This window comes from Tachypleus tridentatus, chromosome 4 (assembly GCF_004210375.1).
Source record: "Tachypleus tridentatus isolate NWPU-2018 chromosome 4, ASM421037v1, whole genome shotgun sequence".
NCBI classification, from domain to species: Eukaryota; Metazoa; Arthropoda; class Merostomata; order Xiphosura; family Limulidae; genus Tachypleus; species Tachypleus tridentatus.
The window spans coordinates 66,137,946-66,161,306 of NC_134828.1; the positions used below are offsets into that span (position 1 = coordinate 66,137,946).

The 23,361-nt window shown below is 32.4% G+C and overlaps 1 protein-coding gene across 1 annotated transcript in view; it reads left to right on the forward strand.

The window, feature by feature from the left end:
• The window catches only part of LOC143248143 (uncharacterized), a 34,879-nt gene extending 11,977 nt beyond the window's left edge, over positions 1–22,902 (forward strand). Inside the window, exons 3-5 of the mRNA XM_076496574.1 lie at positions 18,795–18,983; positions 19,940–20,104; positions 22,769–22,902. Of these exons, the coding sequence (XP_076352689.1) occupies positions 18,795–18,983; positions 19,940–20,104; positions 22,769–22,902 (488 nt within the window). The remainder of the gene's footprint in view (positions 1–18,794; positions 18,984–19,939; positions 20,105–22,768) is intronic.
• Positions 22,903–23,361: the final 459 nt, after the last annotated feature.

Here is a 23,361-nt window from a genome sequence, read left to right on the forward strand (position 1 = left end):
AAGAAGGTCGAAATGTTGTTCGGTCCTCTACATAAAAAAAAAGCAATTTCTCAACCCAAACCAGCCGTTTTTACTTATGTAAAAAAAGAAGCAAAAACTGTGCGCAATATGAACGTTCTTAAAAAAAACAGCTTCTACATAATTGAAAAATCAAATACACCAAGCAGTACATTAATCAACAAGAACTTGTAAAACGTTTGATGAATATTCAAAAGCATATACAGTTGAAACAAATGTGTAGTGAAAATATTTGCGACTGTGACGATTTAAAGTGTAAAATATTTTTAGATCAAGGCCAAATTAAGTTTGTATGAAAGTTACCATCAAAGTTAGTTTCCATTCTATATTATTCTAGATTTGTTGTAGAAATAATATCATATTCTTGTAGACCCGACAGAGATCTAACAGAATGACAGTCGATTTCCTTTATCTAGCTTTGATTTATTGACGTCAGCGAATCAAATTTAAACAGCTACTTTTATGTACAGGGGTAGAACTGCATTAACATTATGGCATAGAATACACACATGAAGTTTCATGAAGAGTCTTTCATGGTGTAATATATATATTTCTATTTTTTCTTTGATTTCTATAAAAATTCTAGTGTACCTGTTTGTTATACAGTTATTAAAAGTTCTAAAAAAGTTTCTTCATTACTTAAGAAACTGTGTATTTAATGGAAAACATCACCAATTAAGCAAGTAACGCTGTTTTAATGCTAACGTCATCTTTCTTTCTGGTGTTTTATGTATACAAAATGATTTTTTTAAATAGTTAATATTCAGTGATTCAGTTTATGTGTAAATTCATCAAAGTTTAAACTGATAAACTTTTAGCTAAAAGTCGTTTCTAGGTTGTTTGTTGACTTCGATATCAATTTTATATTGCTCACATGTGTGAAGAAACTATATTGTTGACTTGATGTCAATGTTATATTGTTGGCAAGCGTGTAAATGTAATCTTATGACTTGAGTTTCAATGCCTTATTGTTGACAAGCGTGTAGAAATAATATTGTTGACATACGTAAAAAAGTTATACTGAAACTGTGAATTCCAAATGCTAGCCAACGATAATATTATTGGACATATTAAAAAATAAAGTCGATCTGTGTTCCAGTAGAGATCTTTTTTAGATTTTTAGGTGCAGTTATTTTAGACATAAAACGTGTTGACAGATGAACATAGCCAAGAACTTCGAAAACTGCACTGAATTTATGTACAAAGTGATAGTGTATCTTTCATTAAGTGACGTTAACCAGAACAATACTTGAATAAATATTTTCAAGCATAGACTCATGGTTATTAGCTGCAATAAAAACAAAATTAAATGTTAATTGCCTTTCTAGTGATTCAGTAGTAAGTCTAAGACTTATAATGCTAAAACTTGAAAGTCCGATACACGTGTTGCACACAGCACTGGTAGCTCATTGTGTAGTTTTGTGCTTAATGAAAATAACAATCATATGTTATTTAATGTTAGATATGCCGTCATATTGGTTACTTGCTTATATGTATCAAATGCTACACAATGGGTGTTTTAATGACTTTCTGTAAAGCTATTATTAACAATATCTCGAACCCGAGCATGATTCAGTAGTTAACATGTCAAACTATGAATATACGGGACCATAATTTGTGTCCAGTACCGAAAAAAAAACAAAAAAACATTTAAAGGGATCTGTGTTACGGGGTAGTGTGTGTATGCAGTAAGTGTGACAGTTAAATCCGACTATTTGATCGAACAAAAGATGTCAGTGGGTGCTGTTGAGTTTCTACTTTAAACCTAGTCTCTCAGCTCAGAATTAGGGACGGCTAGCGCAGATAGCACTTGAGTAACTATGGCCGATGATCTAAAAAATCAAACACCGCCTTAAAGTGTTTCCATTTCAGTTATGTAAATAATTTAATCAATTTACAAGTATGAGAACATCAGACGCAACAAGGGCTGCAGCTGTTGCAAAGTAATATTTTTAATATTACTTTCTATAGCTGGGCGTAAACTTTGTTCGGTCGCACCTGTCCTCATACGAACAAGACTTATGGCATGTGGCATTGTTTGTCCAATCATTAAATGATTTTGTTTTTCTTGTCTCTTTATAGAATTTTCCTTTTTTCAGTTTCTAATGGGTTATGTACGTGTTATTTTATACTAAGAAACGCACTTTTTTTTCATAAATCTACTTTTTTGGATCTTCCGGAGATATATGAGAATAAAGAACAAATAGAGAGACACCAGGGGGCTCAGTATGTGCATATCACTGGTGTTCATCTTTGATTGTAAAGTAAAAAAACAAAAAACTATATCCTTTATTCACGAATGTACACAAGCTTAGTTTATAACGTGCTTATATTTATTACATTCAATGAATAAACGAAATCCATACAATATACTTCGCAGTGTAAAAAATACATTCTATTTGCTAATTTTGGGTGTATTTATATTTTTAATGCTATGATTTGTGTTGATAAACTATCAAAAATAAAAATGAGAATGAAATGTTTTCAGCAAAATAACTTTTTCTTCTTTTCTCATTTTATCAAACCGCTCTTACTTCATTTGTATACCCCATCACTGTGTGACGCCTCAGATTGTAAGATTTTTAACCTTCTTTAAAACAATATTTGAACATCTACGGTTTTTATATATTAATTTTATGAGAAAACTGTGCATTTTTTTCTCTTTACAAGACGTTACTGTTCTACGACAGTTTTTTATCAAAATATTTCATGCAAGTTTATTCTATCTGTAAAGTTAACTTAAACAAATCTACAAATTCGTTTTAAAACGACAGTATAAATGCTAATACATTTACTACTAACAATTACAGAGGATGTAATCAAATAGAGTTTAAAGGTCTGTAAACCAGGAGTGTTTTCCAAATTGAACTAAAGTTTTTGTAAGTTAGTTATTAATTGTAAGAAAGATGTCAGAGTTATGTGATGACATACATTTCTTAGTTCCAGTAAGAAGATAATGATAATTTTATACACACTTGTCGCAAACTTTAAATACCTAAGGGCCCGGCATGGCCAGGTGGGTTAAAGCGTTAAACTCGTAATCAGAAGATCGCGGGTTCAAAACCCGCTCGCACCAAACATGCTCGCCCTTTCAGCCGTGGGGGCGTTATAATTTTACGGCCAATCCCACTATTCGTTGACAAAGGAGTAGCCCAAGAGTTGGCGGTGGGTGGTGATGACTAACTGCTTGCCCTCTAGTCTTGCACTGCTAAATTAGGGACGGCTAGCGCAGATAGCCCTCGTGTAGCTTTGCGCGAAATTCCAAAAAAAGTGTGTTTTCTTATAGCAAAGCCACACCGGGCTATCTGCTGAGCCCACCGAGGGGAATCGAACCCCTGATTTTAGCGTTGTAAATCCGAAGACATACCGCTGTACTAGCGGGGGGGCATTTCCAAAACAAACAAACAAAATACCTAAGTAACAAAACAAGTTGTAACTATCATAAATCCTGACGTAACAATGATTATCTCAATAATCGAACTTCTTGGGTAACTATAGGTACCTCAATAATACAATTTATTGAGTAGCTATGGTTTCCTCAGTAAACATAATTAACAAAGTGATCCAAAACTCGCCCATAGTGGTACCAAGTAACGGGACATGTTGCTATTAACTTAATGATTTTATCAGTTTTTCCTTTGTATTTCAATTACATTCTCTATTATCGAAGTTTTGTGACAAAAGTAATAAGCTAGAGCTAAAATACAAAAACGTAACATATATATAAACAAGTAATTAATCTATATAATAACTTATGTCAAAGCAAGTCCTCTAGATATATATAAATTCAAGTCTGGTCAACAGGTTTGGGACACCAGACCAAATGCAAAAAAAATATTTGGCTTATCATTATGCTGGTGCACAGCCAGTAAAAAAACTATTTATTTTTCGTAATTAATTTTGCAGATATAAGCTCATACCATAGATATACTACTTGATAGTACTATATAGTCTGTAATTTTTTGTCCAAGATATCAGGGTCGAGTAAAAAGCAAAATTAACTAGTTAATGCGTCTGTGCGGGACTTAGGGTTATTATACAACGGGAACTATTAAGTATAGTTTACTTATTACTGAGGTAATATGTGTAAGAAAACGTATATCATTACACCTTATTAAAATAAGCAAAGTGTCCGTTTTTCAGTATATCGATGTTTATTTTTGTTTCCACTGAAATCCTATATCATAGCACGTGTAAAAAGTGATAGAAGGGACCAGCTGGCTAGTGTGTGGGCGGTACCTTGTACCCGTTATAATCTTCACTGTGTGAACATTAGAACATAATGTAACGTCGTCAATGATACAACACACTGACCGTACTGTCATCTTATCGCAAGCTGTTATGAATCAATTTGTTTCGTGTACTATTTTCTCGTGAGCTAAAAACAACCCTTATTCCTTAAAAAAACAACAAAAACCAAGTAATAATGATTACTTTTGAAACTGGTTCCGAGAAAAACACACATAACAACAGAAGCACTTTTACAATATCCTTTGACATTTATGCAGTTTCGTGCTTTATCTCGGATGTGAGCCTAAATCAATAGAGCTATCTGAAAAAACAAAAACAGCTGATGTTATATGTTAAAAATATATTATTTTCATATTTAAAAATGAACAAAAAAGATTATTTGATAGACATTTTGGTCTTTATGTACAGAATATTCCAGGTTTTTATTAAGATTTAGTTTTTTGATTTTGTACGCTAAGTCTGAAACAATAGTTTTCAGTTATAAAGAAAGTTTAAACAAAATGCAAATATAAGAGCATGACGAAACAACTAAACATAGCTCAGTTTCAAACGAAGGAACAATATCGTCGTGAAAAAACAAACAATTTAACAATTTAGATATCTTATCTTGTAGAAACCAAAATACATTTGTAACTGAAATTAAAAAAACAACAAAAAACTTAGCCACATCTGAACATCATCTTCAGCATTTTCAGTGACAAGTGTAGAAAGTGATTAATAATACTACAAGGTGGCCCGTAAGTCCCTACCCATCCATATGTTATAATGTTATATTCAATTACGCATGTAACATAAATTTGTTTCTTTTTCAAAGAAATATGGCCGATGTAAGCCCATTTACACTTGAAGAGCGTATTGTGACAAGTACGTGGGTACATGAGCGCAATATGAATGAGGGACAGCACACAGATACACTGGATACATAAGATATATGGGTGGGTAGGGACTTACGGGCCACCCTATACAGTACTGCTGTTCCAAGTTTCACTGTGTCGGTATTTGGGTATTGATGTTGTTAAATACCCAGGAGGGTCAGGTACATTTGACCTCTTCCTCCCAATTCAAATTGAATTTCGCGCGGAGCTACATGAAGGCTATCTGCATTAACCATCCCTAACTTAGCAGTTTAAGACCAACAGCCAAATCTTGGATTATTCTTTCGACAACTAATAGTAGCACTGGCTGTCACGTAATAACGTCCTCACAGCTGTAACAGATAAGCTAGTTTGGCGTGATGGGGATTCGAACCTACGAACCTCAAGTTGCCTAACAAAAAGTGTAGAAAACTGGAATGTTCATGACGAGATAACATTATTTTACACAAACACGTTTATGTTATTTGATTCCATCCCAAAATAATATTTTCGTAAGAACTACCATTTGGTATGTCCCACGCTGGTACAGCAGTTAGTCTTCGGATTTACAACGCTAAAACCAAAGGTTCGATTCCCATCGATAGATTCAGCAGACAGCCTAATGTGGATTTGTTGTAAGAAAAAACACATTTGATATTGTTAGTGATTTTGTTGTATTGATCTGTCGAAGCAGCGTGTCATTACCGCTTATACGGAGAATGTTGGTTTCTGATATCGAACTTACTGTTTACAAATTTTGAAGAGATATTTGGTGCCAATAAAATAATATGCTCAGCGAAATCTCTACATATACTTTACGCAAGCGGGATTCTGTTCCACCTAAAGGCTCAGATGCCTGGCACTTTGGGCCATATTGTCTCTTTGCCTAGCATGGAGTGTTTTCAAATATTATTCGATATGTCTTTTATCTCCAAAATATGTAAATTTAGTGTCAAAGAATTAAATTTATCATATGGGAAAAGGTATATACGGTTACGCATGACCGCTTAAGAGGTTTTATCAATTAAACCCAAAAGTTCTAATATAATTATGTCGTGAATAAAAATCCATACAATATTTCAGGCATAACAGATTGTACTTTATTTCTCGTTAAAGTTCAGTTTTTTGTTTCTTTTCTGTCTTGATAGAATTCATCAGAATAACGATAAGGTTTGAACAACCTTTTAACCAGAACTATTAAGACTTATTTATTAATATATAACGTTATAGTAAAAACACAAAAGTAAAGGGAGGTACAAATAATGCATTATCATATCAGTTCTTTAATACCTCAAAAAGTTAGTTAAAAATTGAAAGTGTAAAAAATGATAGTTTTAAGTAGGTCGTGATATTCAATAAAACTATGAAGCTGTTAAATTTGAACGTTTTATAACGTCAAACAGAACAATCGCTAGGTACTGGCACACATTTGACAGTGCCTTAAATCCCCACTTGTTTTCTTGAAAAATCAGAATAGAAAACCATGATCAATATCATATTGAAATGCCAAAAATTTCCACGCCGACGGGCCTCTAATATTTAAAGCACCTAGCTACTCCTCTGATTTCAATAGCATATATTTTATTGAAAACTATGAAAGTAAACGTTTCATTAAAGACATCGATATTCAAATTCGGATACCGTACTTTTTTTTAAAAGCGAAATATATCTTTTTCTAAAGTGAAATCTGGTGGATATATTTGTTTAACAATGAAACTGATAAAATCTGATAAATAGCCTAATTATAAGCTAGACAAGATCCGCAAAAAACGTATAGTAGTTTTCATGTCGGTCGCTTACATTTTTCTCATTCTATCATTTCATGCACGCCATTTAAACTATACTTTTTTGTGCAGTCGTTACGTGATAGATCGATGAATACTGGTCTATTGGAAACAATTTTACTCAGTCAGACAAACAAACTAACTTAGACGTAACCTTATTTAGTAAAACTACATAGACGTTTAGTAAATAACAAAACAATGGTATCTACATAAATGTAACGGTACTACTGTTTTATATCCATGTAACTACTTCACGGGGAGTTAATGGATCTTCACTAAAATTGGTTTGGAGGTTCATTTGGTCCGTACGGAGGTATATAAAAACTTCCAGTTTTTATTTTGCGACTTTTATAAGCGTTTTTTTTTCACTTTTTTACCACTACTTCGTCCGTTATTAATTTATTGTAGGGGTTCATTGAATCTATAGAGAAATATCTACATTGTTTTAGTTTTTTAGGCAACGTGATTCTGATTAAAAAGGTCAATATGCAATCCGGACTTCTCGGACAAAGGTCTTTCTCACGATATGAGATTAGCAGCGTTTGACCGAAACGTTTTCGAGAAAAGTTCTGTAGAGGCAAATACAAACGTAATTTGTTAATTTGGTTTGGTTTGGTTTGGTTTGTTTTGAACTTCGCGCAAAGATACACAATGAGCTATCTGTGTTCCGCCCACCACGCGTGCGTATCGAAACCAACTTTTTAGCGTTGCAAGTTCGCAAACATGCTGTGCCACAGAGTGGGAGACTTCCTGTTAGACTCAACCTTTTCGTATATTCAAGCTTGTGTATTTTGCTGTAGTTATCCTTGTTAACTACTTGGAGATATATAGACTGAGAATATAACGGCCTGCAAATACTGTCCGAGCCACCTAGAAGAATAGCCAAACAATTTAATTTAATGCTTTGTTATTCCTTTAACATAATCAAACAGTCCTGCATTCCACATACAAACCTCTACCTGCCACATAAAAACGTTGTCTGTAACTTGAGCACCTCACTGTTTGAGAAAGGGAAACTATGAAACAATATCTTTGTTTTTTAATTACGTTTTAAATATTAGAGTGAAAAGCATATGGTACGTCCTTGTAAGATCACTGGATTTTAAGGAATACAAACCAAAGTCTGGTTAACCTGTATTGTTTCTCTATATAATACAATATATGTTTGTATTGATATGTCTCTAAACCTCATTACCTGAAGGTTTAATAGTTGTTTTTTAATTAAATCTTAGTTGTGTACATTTGTAAAACAACATTTTTATAGAAGGTAAAAAAATTATTAATGCTTTGTTTCCAAAAGTAATGATATGTGTTCTGTATAGGGAATTTAAATTCTTAATGGCTTCTTTCACGAAATTAAAAATAACTGAAATGTTTGTCAAAGTTGCCAATATTATCCACATTTTTCTCAAAAGATTATAGGTTGGTCCCTTTGTCACGGACGTAAACATAGAGCAAGCAAAGTTAAGGCCAAGATGACGTAATAATAGACCTTGTAGGTGTTTATCATAATAAAGCTCTCAGTGTTTACTATGTTACCTTACAATGTCTATCGCTTTAAAATCTTATATTTATTCAGTCGTGTCATTGACTATCATGGGCAATGTAAACTAGTTGTTATTTACCACTTGTCATCACGTAAATCTGAGGTCCGGCATGGCCAGGTGGGTTAAGGCATTCGACTCCCAATCTTAGCCGTGGGGGCGTTATAATGTGACGGTCAATCTCACTATTCGTTAGTAAAAAAGTAGCCCAAGAGTTTAATTAAAATCTATAGTTATAAACATTTCTACCTAAAGTAACAGCTAGTGTTAAATGTTCTTGCAGAAGGGCTACTGGCAGTGGAATATTTTAAGTATGATAATATGCTAGACGATATAACCAATGTAGCGTTGTAAATAACTAATGAGAAATCATATAACAGAAGGGTTATTGGCAGTAAAATATTTAATTATGATAATATATAAGATAATATAACAAATGAGAAATTGTACAACAGTTTATCCTCTCTCTTTACAGGGATTCTTATATTAAACACTTACTAACATTGTAAATAATGATGAAAAATATTTCCTAAATTTTGAGTTTGTTCTAAATTTATTTGGAATCGAGCTAAAATATAGTAAATATCGAATCACTCAATAATGTATTACGCAAGTGGTTCAAAAAAGAGTAAAGTTTGAGGAATGACTGAAAAAGATTAAATATGTAATCTATAAACGCAAAAAAAATGTTTAAAGGAGTTCAATATTTACGACATTGAGTCAGTCTGAACAAGAAGTAGATTACTGAATGTTTAGAATATTTACTTAGTAGATACGTCATCACTTCTACCAAAAAAGCTGCTAACGACTTTGTTTTCATCTGTAAAATAATTTGGGCTAAGGCCTTATATAAAAATGAGTTTAGGAACACTTAAGTCTTCAGGAAATCATATATATATAAACACGTCAATGCATGCAAAGATGATATAATACAGAAACATCATATATTTGAATCAAAATATAGTTTGCATTCCATAAAATCAAATTGCATTACTCCTAAATTATGTCCCCAAATAGCACAGCAGTATTAATTACGGACTTAAAACGTTAGAAACCGTGTTTCTATACCCGTGGTAGGCAGAATACAGATAGTTTATTGCGTCGCTTTGTGATTAACTACAAACAAACCTAAGTTATTTTTTACCGAGAAAATCCGTAAAAGAAACATATAAATACATGTTTATTAGTGGTACTGTGAAATTACTAGTAATTTTTTCAGTTGTAGTGGTGTGAAATACACTAAACGGCTTTTAGACAAATCCTACAATGTTATAAAAAAAGAACCGGTGTTAATACAATCATTTTTTTAGTAACTCCATTGAGTGTAAATGGAATATTTAAAGATCTTGAGGTTGGTTCAAACAGCAGAAGATTCTGACTTTAGAAACAAATTCTGTAAAGATGAGTGCAATTCACCGTTATTTTGTATGTTAAAAACTATTTTAAAGTCTTGTTAAAGCATTCAGATCACATGAAAAATGTGATAAAAATAAATACGTACTTTGATGTTAATGGAATTTTCCATAAGTGTTTTAATGTCTAGAAACACTTTTCAAAATATGGCCATATTTACGTTTTCCAACTTGAAAATGTTTAAAAAATAATGTGACAGCAAAAAAGTCGGTATCTCTTAACGGTGAAGGCCCGGCATGGCCAAGCGTGTTAAAGCGTGCGACTCGTAATCTGAGGGTCGCGGGTTTGCATCCCGGTTGCGCCAAACATGCTCGCCCTTTCAGTCAATCCCACTATTCGTTGGTAAAAGAATAGCCCATGGGTTGGTGGTGGATGGTGATGACTAGCTGCCCTCCCTCTAGTCTTACACTGCTAATCTAGGGACGGCTAGCGCAGATAGCCCTCGTGTACCTTTGCATGAAATTCAAAAACAAAAAACAAACTAGATTTTAAAATATTTTTTTGTAATTTGACTGTGAAAAACACATTATATATACATGCACAAAAAACAGTTTTATGCGTATTAAACATTAATTTAAAATGTTTCTTTGTGAAATGACACGAAAAATGTGGTAAAACAATTATTTAACGTGTATTAAGAATTAATTTAAATTTTCTTTTTCGTAGAATGACTGTAAAACAAACATTTAAAATAGATTCATAAAGAAGTAATTTACGTAGGTTTTATATATATTAAAAGTAAATTTTTTGTGGCATGACAGTGAAATACATGATAAAATATTTATTTTGTGTGGAATAACTGGACTAAAATAGTTATTTTAGTGTCAATTTCAGTGAAATATAACACCAAATATCTGTGAATTTAGTGGAAGACATTGTAAATCAGTTTAAGATTCTAACTTCTTTTTTTTTACATTAAAATGCCTGACAGCTCGGATGTCCTTCTTCTTAGTATATTTCAACAATTAACTGTTTAACAGTGCTGTTGATTAAGTTGAAAATAGTTTTCATTTTCAATTTTGAGATAGTATAATAATCCTGGTAAATAAATACTCTATGTTGGTTAAAGTAAATGTTACTATGGTAGTATTACTCATGAAAATGTTTATTATTTCACATTAAACAGATTCCTACTGGTTATGTATATTTTATTTGATTACACATTGTTACTGTTCAGTCAACATACATTCCTACAAATACGAGGGATACCTACGATAAGTAACTTCGGTCCCCAGTTTGGAGAATTATGTTTACTGGAATTTACGTTTTGATGGATTTCAAACTTTAATAGAAAAGATAATAGTAAAGCTTTTCATGTTAGTTGTGCTTATGGATATATCTATAACACTCTTTTACTTAACTGTCAAAATTTTCTTAACATTGTCAAACGACCTTATCCTTTAGAATTTACTCTCGGAAAACAACAAACTCTTTCTCTAATAACGAGACACAACACCTAGGCTTAGATATCAAGAGCACCAATGAGATTTTAGTTCAAAGTTTACTATAAAGCATACACTTGTAATTTCGAAGTTATAAGCTTGTCATTTTCAAATGCAAACGTTACACTCTAAAAAGCTTAGACCCATTGTTACAAAACAACACTAAACCTATATGATACAAATTTCAACAATTTCATTATTCCATTCAGTTCACTGATGGACTAAAGAGGAGTTCATTCAGTTTAGGCACGACATGGCCAGATGGATAGAACGTTCGACTCGTAATATGAGGGTCGCGAGTTCGAATCCTGTAACATCAAACATATTCGCCCTTTCAGTTATGGGCGGGTTATAATATGACTATCAGTTACGCTATTTGTTGATAAAAGAGTAGCCCGAGAGTTATCGGTAGGTGTGATGACCAGTTGCCTTCTCTTTAGTCTTACACTGCTAAATTAGGGGCAGGTAGCCTTCGTGTAACTTTGCGCGAAACTCAAAACAAATAAATCATTCAGTTTAATGCTGGACTTAAGAGTAAAAGTATTGAAACTTGTTTTCATAAAAATCTGATGTTGTTCCGTTGTGGATTTAATCTTTATTTGAAACTATGCAGTATTGTATATTGACCAACTGTAACAATATTCAAATGTTTACCGTTCAAAATTTGTTTTATATGTTAAAATGTATTTCAACATTAAATGATTTCGTGGACAGAGCTAATAAACACTTTAATATTTCACCAACTAGATTTCTTCTCAAGGATTTATGATGCAGATTCATCCACTTTTGCCCTCCGCTAATACAGCAGTAAGTCTACAGATTTACAATTCTAAAATCAGGGGTTCGATTCCCCTCGGTGGGCTCAGCAGATAGTCCGATGTGGCTTTGCTATAAGAAACACACACTCATCCAGCTTTGTGGAAAATTCAATAATGTTCTTACTACCAATTACGACAGAGTTTCTGAGTTACATGACAATTTCAACTTAGAAATTAAATAAATATCGATACTTATCCAATTTCTGGTATTTGCCAACAAGATTGATGTACATAATTTTTTCTAACACAAATATATTTTAATATACAAACATTAATACATTTTACAATATCGGTGATTAAAAATAATGATTCCCATTCAAAAGTTTTACAAACATTATTGAGTCCTTTATCTGGCCTGGAACTTTCTTGGTATCTTATCAAGAGTTAAAGACGAGGAATTAAACTTTAAGTTAATGTAGGTGCAATTCACTTAACAGGGAGCTAACTAGCTCTGCGTTCTTTGCTGGGCATTCAAGTTTTTCACCGCTAAAGTTCTACGATGTATTTGTAAAAGTATTCATGTCCGGCGTGAATCCGCTAAAGTTAAATGGTTTGTAATGTTCGAAATTTATAAATGTTCCTGGTAATATGCCTTAAGTTCCCGATTAATAAACGTTAATTATAGTTATAGTTTTCAAGGTTTATAATACACCAATTGTAGCAAACCAATAATATATACTGTCTATCGTCACGTCGCGTTGATTATATTTATAAAAGTGAGGAGAGTTTCTAGAAACTTCAGCCTGCACAACAATACTGACGATGTATTGTTGATTATTACACTCAAGAATTTTGTATAATTTTAATGAATTGACAGAAATTTCGTAATACAGATTTAACAGTATAATGTATGTACATTTCTAAACATAAATTTAACTTAAACAAACATCGGTATTAAAATAGATATATCATAATAAATCCGTCACAATCCTCGTAATCTGATTTACTGTAGTGAACTCTTAAAATTCAAAAGAATATTTCAAACAATTTTGCGTGTGCACAGTTCCAGCCATAAGTATAAGTTTAACAATGGTGGACTGTTGACTAATATATTTATCTACTTTTGATTTAATTGTCTGTTGTTCTGGTTCATTTTTGTTAGCGTTACATGCAATTTACCATGTAGAATTGGTGAAAGAAAATATTTATAACCAACAAAGAAGGAGCTATCTACTATTAATATTATTCTGTTTAAAATTATGAACAGTTATTATTATGTATTTCCAAGCAACAATAGTAAGTTAATTATACTCTATCCCTTCTTTAAAATAACCTTAATTGTTGGTTGTTATATTGAGTATAGATATTTTTTATTATTATAAAGATTATTTATATTGTTACACAGCTTTTGGATTTAGAAGTAATCTAAAACTACTCAGCTGATCTAGCCAAGTATAACTTTTACCATTTTCTGGTAGTTATGACGATGACATCAACCTAAACAAATGATCATTTTTACCGTAATGTTGAAACTCAATGATAGTGTGAATATTTAATATACATACTTTATTATTTGTGGGTTTATTTTTAATATTTATCACTTTTCTATATAGTATTAATTTTAAGTTTATTATGTTTTCTTAGAACGTTTATCACAAACATTATTTTACACTTTTAGATTACTTTAGATTTATGGCTAACCTAATTATATTTATCTGGCCAATCCAGGTATAACTTTTATTTGGACAACAGCTTAAACAAGTAACACAGCGGGTGTGAACATACAGTGTTCAATAGAATATTTAAGATGTATACTTTTATGTTTTATGACTTATAATCTACTTTTGTGGTTCTTGATTTATTGTAGTGATTATTCTTATAACATCAAATAAAGACGAACTTAAACGTCCTTGACTTCTCTAAACTCATGAGATGTTATTGGATTCATGTCCAAAAGTATCGTTAACAGCGAGAATATCCAACAAAGGAAACAATGATCGCTAATGAAATGTTTAAGTTCAAAGTTTAAACAAACACTCGTTAATTTAAAAATATTTCTTTTTGGAATTACGGTTAAATACACTTGAAATGTATGGTAAATTTTACATGTTAAATACAGCTGAATCTGATCATTAAACGTAATATAGTTTGAACATTATATTCAATTACCTATGTTAATTACCAGTTGTAATATCATTTTAATGTAGGTCTTAACCAGATGAGGTATTACGTGATTAGAGAGAAAAGAAACTGTTTTATGGTAAGATGACGATGAGGAAATCGCTGCACAAAAACACAAAACAAAACAAACAGGTTTGTCCAGTGTACAGAAGTTTTTCAGATCACTTGACAGTGCGTTTATTATGCATATTTGTAGAAAGAAACCTGTGCTACTGAGGATATTACTGCAGTGGTTAAATAATGCGTTTGTTGTTTATCCTATGATTGTTTACCTGAGCGACTACGTCGTTGAGACATACTCACGTCAAGTATTACCTGGTGAGTTGTAGAATGATTATTTCATATCTATAGTTACATGTGGGAGTGCGTGTTGTGTTATCAAACAGTTTCTAAATAACAATGCCAATTTAAAATACCTAGTTGTAGTTAACTGTATAGTTAAAAATAATATTAAAATCAGGATTTGATTACAAAATATTTCGGAGCATATTGAAAATTTTCAGAGCAAGTTGTTGTAACTGTTTAGCTCTCTATACGATCTCTGTAGTTATTAGTTTCCTGATTTAAAAACTTATTGATTTTAATTTTTTTCTCCAAATGTATCTAACTAACTATCGATTTGTGTTCTATACGTAGGTGTACGTGTATATCTGCTGTTTGGTTGTCATCTATATAATTTGGAATGTAAGAACCAATATCTAAGAGAGACATTATCCACAAATTTGATGTGAAAGACTTACATTTAAGCAATGTGATGCAATTTTGTACTTTGTATTAAAATTGCATTCTTAAATTAAAACATAAAAGGAAAGCAAACAAAACTTTGGAGATATTTTTCCTAGAAAAAAGAATAATCACTATTTTTAAACAAAATATAAAGCTCTTGATTTGTTTTCGTCTTTTCATAGAAACAAACATAATTTCAAGACGAATCAGAATATTGTTGTTCTAATAATACTAATTAAGTTGTGTAACAGTTGTTTAAAAACGACAGAATTCAAGATCCCTGAGACCGATAAAGTGAATTTGATCATCTCTACGTAGAACAAAATAAACATAAAAAAGCACTTTCATAAAAATTATACATGATAAATGTTTTCTGCAAAGTTTCGATCATGCATTTATTGAACTAATCGCTATTTTCTCAGTGGTTCGTCGTCAAATTATTGGTTATGTGGTATTCGTATTGTGGTTCGAGTAAACCATAAAGTTTTTTTTCTTAGAATAATGAAGTTTTACATTACACATTTCTCACACTTCAAATTTCAAATTAATTTAGATATTCCAGCATCGATAGGGTTAGGTACAGTTACGACAGAAAGTGTTCGTACCCCTTCGTCGTGAGTAGTTTTTCTCAAAGCTTAGAAAGTATCACGATTAGGAAAATGAAAGTAAAGTATATTATAAATATTATACTAACACACATCTACATAAATTTGATGTAAATTAAACGACAAATAAACTGTTTATAAACAAATAACCAAATATAGGAGGGGCAAAAAGTGTTCGTGCGTCTACTTTAATGGTCAGTTGTATAGCCTTTCATAGTCCTCCATGATCGTTTGACAGTACTCGACTGGTATTTTTTTCTATTCGTCTTTACAGAAGGCCTCCAACTCTTGCAAGTTTTTTGAATGACGTTGATGAACCGTGGTCTCCAACTCATGCCAAACGTTTTCAATTGGGTTGAGATCAGGTGACTGCAATGGCCACTCCATATGGTTCCTCTGCAACCAGGATTGCACATATTTCGATGTGTGCTTAAGGTCATTGTCGTGCTGAAAGATCCAACGACGCCCAAGCCTCAAGTTCCGAGCATCATTCTTGATATAAGTGCCTAATATATCAACGTACTCTTCTTTCTTCATGATTCCGTTGACGCGGTGAAGGCTGCCTACACCAGAAGAGCTAAAGGAACCCCATAGCATGATCGATCCACCTCCGTGTTTAACTGTAGGAACGGTGTTCTTTGGAAGATTTCGTTCCCCCTTCTTACGGAAAATATTGCGAATATCATTGTGGCCGAAAAGCTCAATTTTAGTCTTGTCTGACCAAAGAATACTCTTTCAACAGGTAAAAGGTTTATCTACATGCTTTCTTGCATACCTCAATCTGTTTTTAAATGAACAGGCTTTAAATATGGAGTTCTATGAAGACGGCATGCTTTGAACCCAGAAGAGTGTAACATGTTCGTAACTGTAGAGGTGCTTACTTCAACCCCAGTTTCCCATACCAGTTTCTGTATGTCATTACGTGTTAAACAAAGGTTCCTACTATCTTCTCTGAGAACCTTCCTCTTGGTTCTCTCTGGAATTTTGGTGGGGCGTCCGGAACGAGGGAGGTTAGCAGTTGATCCTGTAAGCTTAAACTTGACAATTATGCTTTGAACAGTAGATTTCGGCACATTAAGTTGTGTAGCAATACCGGAAAGAGACACACGAGACTTGTATTTTACAATAATTCGGTTTTTTAAATCATTGGAGAGTTGTTTCTTGTTCGCCATGATGACCAAACAGATAATGACAGAGACGGCGCTAAATTGCGGGAAGTACATTTTTTGCAGACTAAATTCCAATAATTATACACCAAATGTTTGGTTCTGGAATGGTTTAATGAAGTTTACTCGCCAAACTAAACAAAATTTTTACGGAAATATTGGTTTTTTCACACGTTCTGAACTGCACGAACACTTCCTGCTCCTCCTATTTTTGGTTATTTGTTTATAAACAGTTTATTTGTCGTTTAATTTACATAAAAATTATGTAGATGGGTGTCAGTATAATATTTATAATACACTGTACTTCTATTAGCCTACTCATGATCCTTTTTTAAGTTATGAGCAAAAAACCACTCGGGACGCAGGGGTACGAACACTCTGTCGTAACTGTAGGTAGTGTGGAACGTAAAACGAAACGACACCTTGCAAGATTGAAATTTGTAGGTAGGACCATCTTACCCAAAGGATAAAGGAGTACAGCAGTCTGTAATTTTGAGCTGATAGATTAGAGCTATGTTTGATTATTTTTAATTAAATACAAAACTACACAATAGGCTACATGTGCTGGTATCGAAACTCAATTTTTGACGTTATACTTAAAGATCTTAGTTCTATTGCTAAGCCACTTGCTGTGCAAGTGGATTATTTCTAAATAAAGCTTATAACTTAAAATGAATTTGTGTATGAATTAATGCCATAAGTATATATATAGTTTATTATATGTTGTTGTCTTAGCGCAAAATTATATAATGAATTATCTGCTGTCTGTTCACCGCGGGAAATTGAACCACCACAATGTGTCCTCCAGACTGGCTCAGAATGGCCAGTTAGTTAAGGCACTCGAATTGTAATTTGAGAGATGGGTTCGAACCACTATCACACCAAACATGCTCACCCTTTCAACCGTGGGGGCGTTATAAAGTTACGGCCAATTCCCCTATTCATTGGTGGTTGGTGGGGATGACTAGCTGCCTTCCCTCTAGTCTAACATTGCTAAATTATGAATGGCTAGTGAAGATAGCCTTCGTGTAGCTTTGCGCGAAAATTCAAAACAAACAAACAAACAAATCCTCCAATTTGTCTTGACTGCACAACACACTAACGGGTATCTTGATGTTTCTGTTTACTGATATATTAATTAAATGCAATACGTTCACATAAAACAGCGTTAATGCTTTATGCTTGCTTGCTGACATAACAAAAACTTCACGTTCTTTTATTGAGTGAGTATGTTTCTCACATCCTGGTACGAGCCTAGTATGAGAATATATATATTAGTTTGTTAATGGCCAGGTGGGTTAAAGCGTTCGACTCGTAATCCGAAGGCTGCGGGTTCGAATCCCGGTTGCACCAAACATGCTCGCCATTTCAGCCGTGGGGGCGTTATAATGTGACGGTCAATCCGACTATTCGTTGGTAAAAGAGTAGCTAAGAGTTGGCGGTGAGTGGTGATGACTATCAGCCTTCCTTCGAGTCTTACATTGCACTACTAAATTAGGGACGGCTGGCGCAGATTACCCTTGCGTAGCTTTGACGAAATTCCAAAATAACAATTAGTTTGTTATAACTTAAAAAACTATAAGGTGGGATTTAAAAATGCACTCTGGAATCTTTTCAATTGGTGCAGCGTTTTTTGTTTTATTTTTTCTTGTTTCGGCTTGTTTTTTAAGTTATGACAAACTAATATAATTAATAAGAGGTTTGGATTTGCTGTTTTTAACACAGTTCTTACTTGTGATTTTGCTTATTTAACTTCATTACGAGTCGCACGCCTTACGCGCTAGGCCATGCCAGGCCTTTAACCAGTGAGACATGCAGTGTTTTTAGAAGGGTCAGTTTATACGTTATATACCAATTTAAAATTATTCCCAAATATTTTTGAAGCCCTGTAAAAATTAGATGCACATTCCATTGCATACTCATTCAGAAATGTTTACTAATTGGCTTAAATTTGTAATCTTCATTTGGGTTGGGGTGGGGTCTAATAAAACTGCATTTTATAAATTGTTTTTAAAAGTTACGTATTTAATATTTTGATTTATTTGCTTTCAGATTGTACATATTTAGGTTTCTATAATGCAACATTGAATGCTTGTGGATATTGCGTGGAGGGAATGACGGGTTTGGAAAAAGATTATGGAAAAGATTGTCGTGGAGTGTGTGGAGGATTTGCTACCATTGACTGTACTAACACATGTGCTGGACATGCTTATGTGGATGAATGTACAGGAAAATGCGTTGGTACATGCAGAAGTTCATTTACAATTCATATCTGTGCATCTTGTTTATCTCAATGGACGATAGTTAGTGCCCCATATCATGCATCTGTGTTATTTAGAATGGTTTCCAATTTCTGTTTCATGAGGTTGTCGTGCGAGGATAGGTTAAGTTTTCTAAATATATGGAATTTGATTAAAGTATTATGCTTGTTAATAAAATTGATAATGTTAGTCCATCATTGTTTTTCGTACTAAATTATGAGAATAATGTAATTATGGGACACAAACATACGTTTTAGCATGGTATCAGCCATCTTAACCTAAGATAATTTTATTTTTCTAACAGGATGGTAGTCACCTTTTGGAATTAATTGATTTCAGATGTGGTGGAAGCAATAAATTTAATGAAGGCTAAGGAAGGCTTGATAAGTATCTAAAAAAAGCTAGGCTTAAGTTGTTTTTTTCATAGTTTACTTTATTGGATGGGAAATCCTATATGGACTGACAAGTCTCTTGTCTTGCAATATTTTGAATGGTATCTGTTCTTATGCAATATTTAGTATAAAAACGAACCTTAAAAATGTGATATAAAGGGGCAAATATACCATTTTAGATTAAAAATTTACACTTTCAATATCTAAAAAATTGTTTTTACACAAATATTAATCAAGTTTTTTTCAGAGCATTTTCAACTTGTATTTTATTTTTATTTTTAATATGCCATTATTTAATATTATAGAAAATTAGTACTAGTTCAGTGCATTGTTGCTTAATTTAACATTTTATTTTTTACACTTATATATATTTACATTTACAATAATGATTCTATAGAACAAACTGTGAATTATGTGCTTTCTGAATATCCAGCAGTTTTAGCTAATATCATAAATATTCTGACATTAAATTATTTGAGCAATACACAAAAAGGACAGTTGGTCTGTTATAAAACTAACAAAAACTTTTGCGTGGTTTACACAGGAGGTACAAGTTCAGGAAAAGAAGACAATAATCATCGTGACTGTAGAGGACTTTGCTTAAGTTCCTCAAAGTTAGAATATAGGAATGACATTTGTGGAGTATGTAGTATAGCTTCAGGCACTTTCTCCTTATTCTGGGACTGTACAAACACATGCCTTCTGCCAGGTATGCTAACGAAGTCAAATTGTAATAGAATCACTTTAAAACATTTTTGTTTAAATAAATATCTGGCTGGCACACTGTGTTTGTAGTGGAATTGTATTTTATTATATCATGTTATTTAAGATTAACTTAGAGAAATGCTTGAAATGTTTAATTTGTTGGAAGCTTTGGTGTTTATGTTAACTGTATAAACATTATGTGGCTATATGAACAGAATTTATTGAATATGTTACTATTTTTGTGCATGTACATCATAACAAACAGTAAGAATTAATGTATTCTGCCTAACAACATTGATAGTATGTGCTACATAGTACATTATGTAAGTTGTTTTGGCTGAATGGACGGTGTCTGACAATGAACACAATGTATGTTTGCAGTTACATCTTGAAAGCAAAATACAATATGTGATCACAAAGTGATTTATTTGTGACATATTTGGGTGAACTGAAAATATATTAAAGCAATAGGAAAAGTCTACTGACTGATGATATGAGGTTTGTTCAAGATATTAATCATGAAGTATGACTAAAACTGTTACTTAAAAATAAATCAGAGTAAAATGAACATTCCAACAAGGATAACAGAATATGTATAGTGTATCACTACTTGTACAGTATGTATGTTTTATCTGATGACATGAAGAGTCTGACAGTGATTACAGTATGTGTATACTGTGTATCGCTACTTGTAGAGTATGTATGTTTTATCTGATGAAATGAAGATTCACGCAGTAATGACAGTATGTATATTATGTATCACTACATGTACAGTATGTATATTATGTATCACTACATGTACAGTATGTATATTATGTATGGTGATATGAAGAGTCTGACAATGATGACAGTATGTATATTGTGTATCACAACTCGATCAGTATATATGTATGCTTTGTATGATGACATGGAGGGTCTGTCTGTGATGATGGTATGTATATTATGTATCCCTACATGTACAGTATGTATCTTTGTATGATGACATGAAGAGTCTGATAATGATGACAGTATGTATATTGTGTATCACCACATGTACAGTATTTATGTTTTAACTAGTAACACGAAGAGTCTGATAATGATGACACTATGTATATTGTGTATCACCACATGTACGGTATGTATGTTTTAACTAGTAACACGAAGAGTCTGATAATGATGACAGTATGTATATTGTGTATCACCACATGTACAATATGTTTTAACTAGTAACATGAAGAGTCTGACAATGATGACAGTATGTATATTGTGTATCACCACATGTACAGTATGTATGTTTTAACTAGTAACACGAAGAGTCTGATAATGATGACAGTATGTATATTGTGTATCACCACATGTACAGTATGTATGTTTTAACTAGTAACACGAAGAGTCTGATAATGATGACAGTATGTATATTGTGTATCACCACATGTACAGTATGTTTTAACTAGTAACACGAAGAGTCTGACAATGATGACAGTATGTATATTGTGTATCACCACATGTACAGTATGTATGTTTTAACTAGTAACACGAAGAGTCTGACAATGATGACAGTTTCTTGCATGCCAGTACATGTGTGATTTGCCTTATTGAATAACAACAGTAGTCTGATAATATGTAAACATCTATGGTGTTTATTTTGTGTGATAACATGGAAATTCTTATAACAAAGACAATGCATGTGTTGTACTCCACTACACACATATTGTGTTTTATGTGATAACATGAATAGTCTTTCAGTACAGTGTGTGCATTGTATAACATTTCATGTGCAGTGTGCACATTTTTTAAGATAACATGGATATGGTTTCTCAAGTAAGGCAGCATGTAGGTCAGTTGTGATACATGTGCAGTGTATATACACAGATGGTGTGTAATTTGTGTCATTTTGTCTACAATGTTTAATATTTATGTCCTTGTATCCACAGTGTTTACTTTGTGGGTCATTATGTGTACAATGTGTATTTCAGTGAGTCATTGTACCTAGATTGTGTGTGCTCTTTATGGATCAGTATATCTACAGTATGTAGTTTTGTGTGTTATTGTATGTACAGTGTATACCTTTGTAGGTCATTGTAATCACAGTGTCTGCCTATAGGAGTCAGTGTATGTACAGTGTGCATATGTTGCCTGTTAGCAGTAACTGACCACAATGACAGTGTGTCATTATAAATATAGCGTCTACTTTATGTGTCATTATATATTAAAGTGTGTATGTGGTGATCGTTTTGTGAATTACATGTTGTATATAGTTATGTAAAGAAGCAAGCAAAATATACAGCAACATGCTGCCACTAATACTAACACCATATTTATGTCTCTTTATGTGTAGTGGAGTTTTAACATTTTTTCCCACAGTTTCTTGTATAAACTAATTCAGTTGAATTGTTAAATAGGTAATTACAATAACATGAACTTTTCAATTACAACAATATGTTGTGAACTGCTTTTGTAATTATAAACAATATATTATATTATATAGGTTAATTTAGTAGTTGTTTAATAAACTTTTTTTTTATGAATTATTAGAAACATTATATACAGTTATTTCTAAAGTATCAAACTTTTGGTAATTATTAGTATAAAGAAAATTCTTAAATGTTTCAAGACAATGCTTTTAGTTTTATGAAAGCATAATTTATTTTAATAATTTTTGAGAATTATTCATTCTTTTTTTTTTTAGGTGATCACAAGCCCAAAGCCCAGTTATTATGTGGGCAATGTGTAAATGGAAAATCAAATGTATCTTCCTCTGAAGTTTTAGATGAATGTGGACAGTGTAAAAGAGATGGCAAATCATGTTTTTGTAATGGGTAGTACCTTTCTTTATTATATATACCAATATTAAACCAATCTTTTAAAAATTGTCACTCAATTAATAGCTGAAGACAATATCTACATTAGTAGATTTAATTTTTGTAGGCTGATAAATATTTCCAAACTGCCTACTCCATTATTAAACTTTCTTATAATATATACTTGTTTCCTAGAAAGAATTAAAATAAAAAAAGGTGGCCTCAAACTAAGAATATTTTGACATTTACATCAATCTTCATACTTAAAATACAAATCTGTGTAACAAACTTACTTCACACTAATTTTTGAACTTTCAAGCTCTGAAGCTGTATCAAGAAAATAGCTTCACACATGTACAGTTTAGAACTGTACTTTGTATTGATGTAGTTGAAATTTTGTATGGGAATACTAGAGATATTCTGATTGAATATATACTCTTCAAAAAAAGAAACGCAAAAGGCAAAATTTGAGACAAATTGT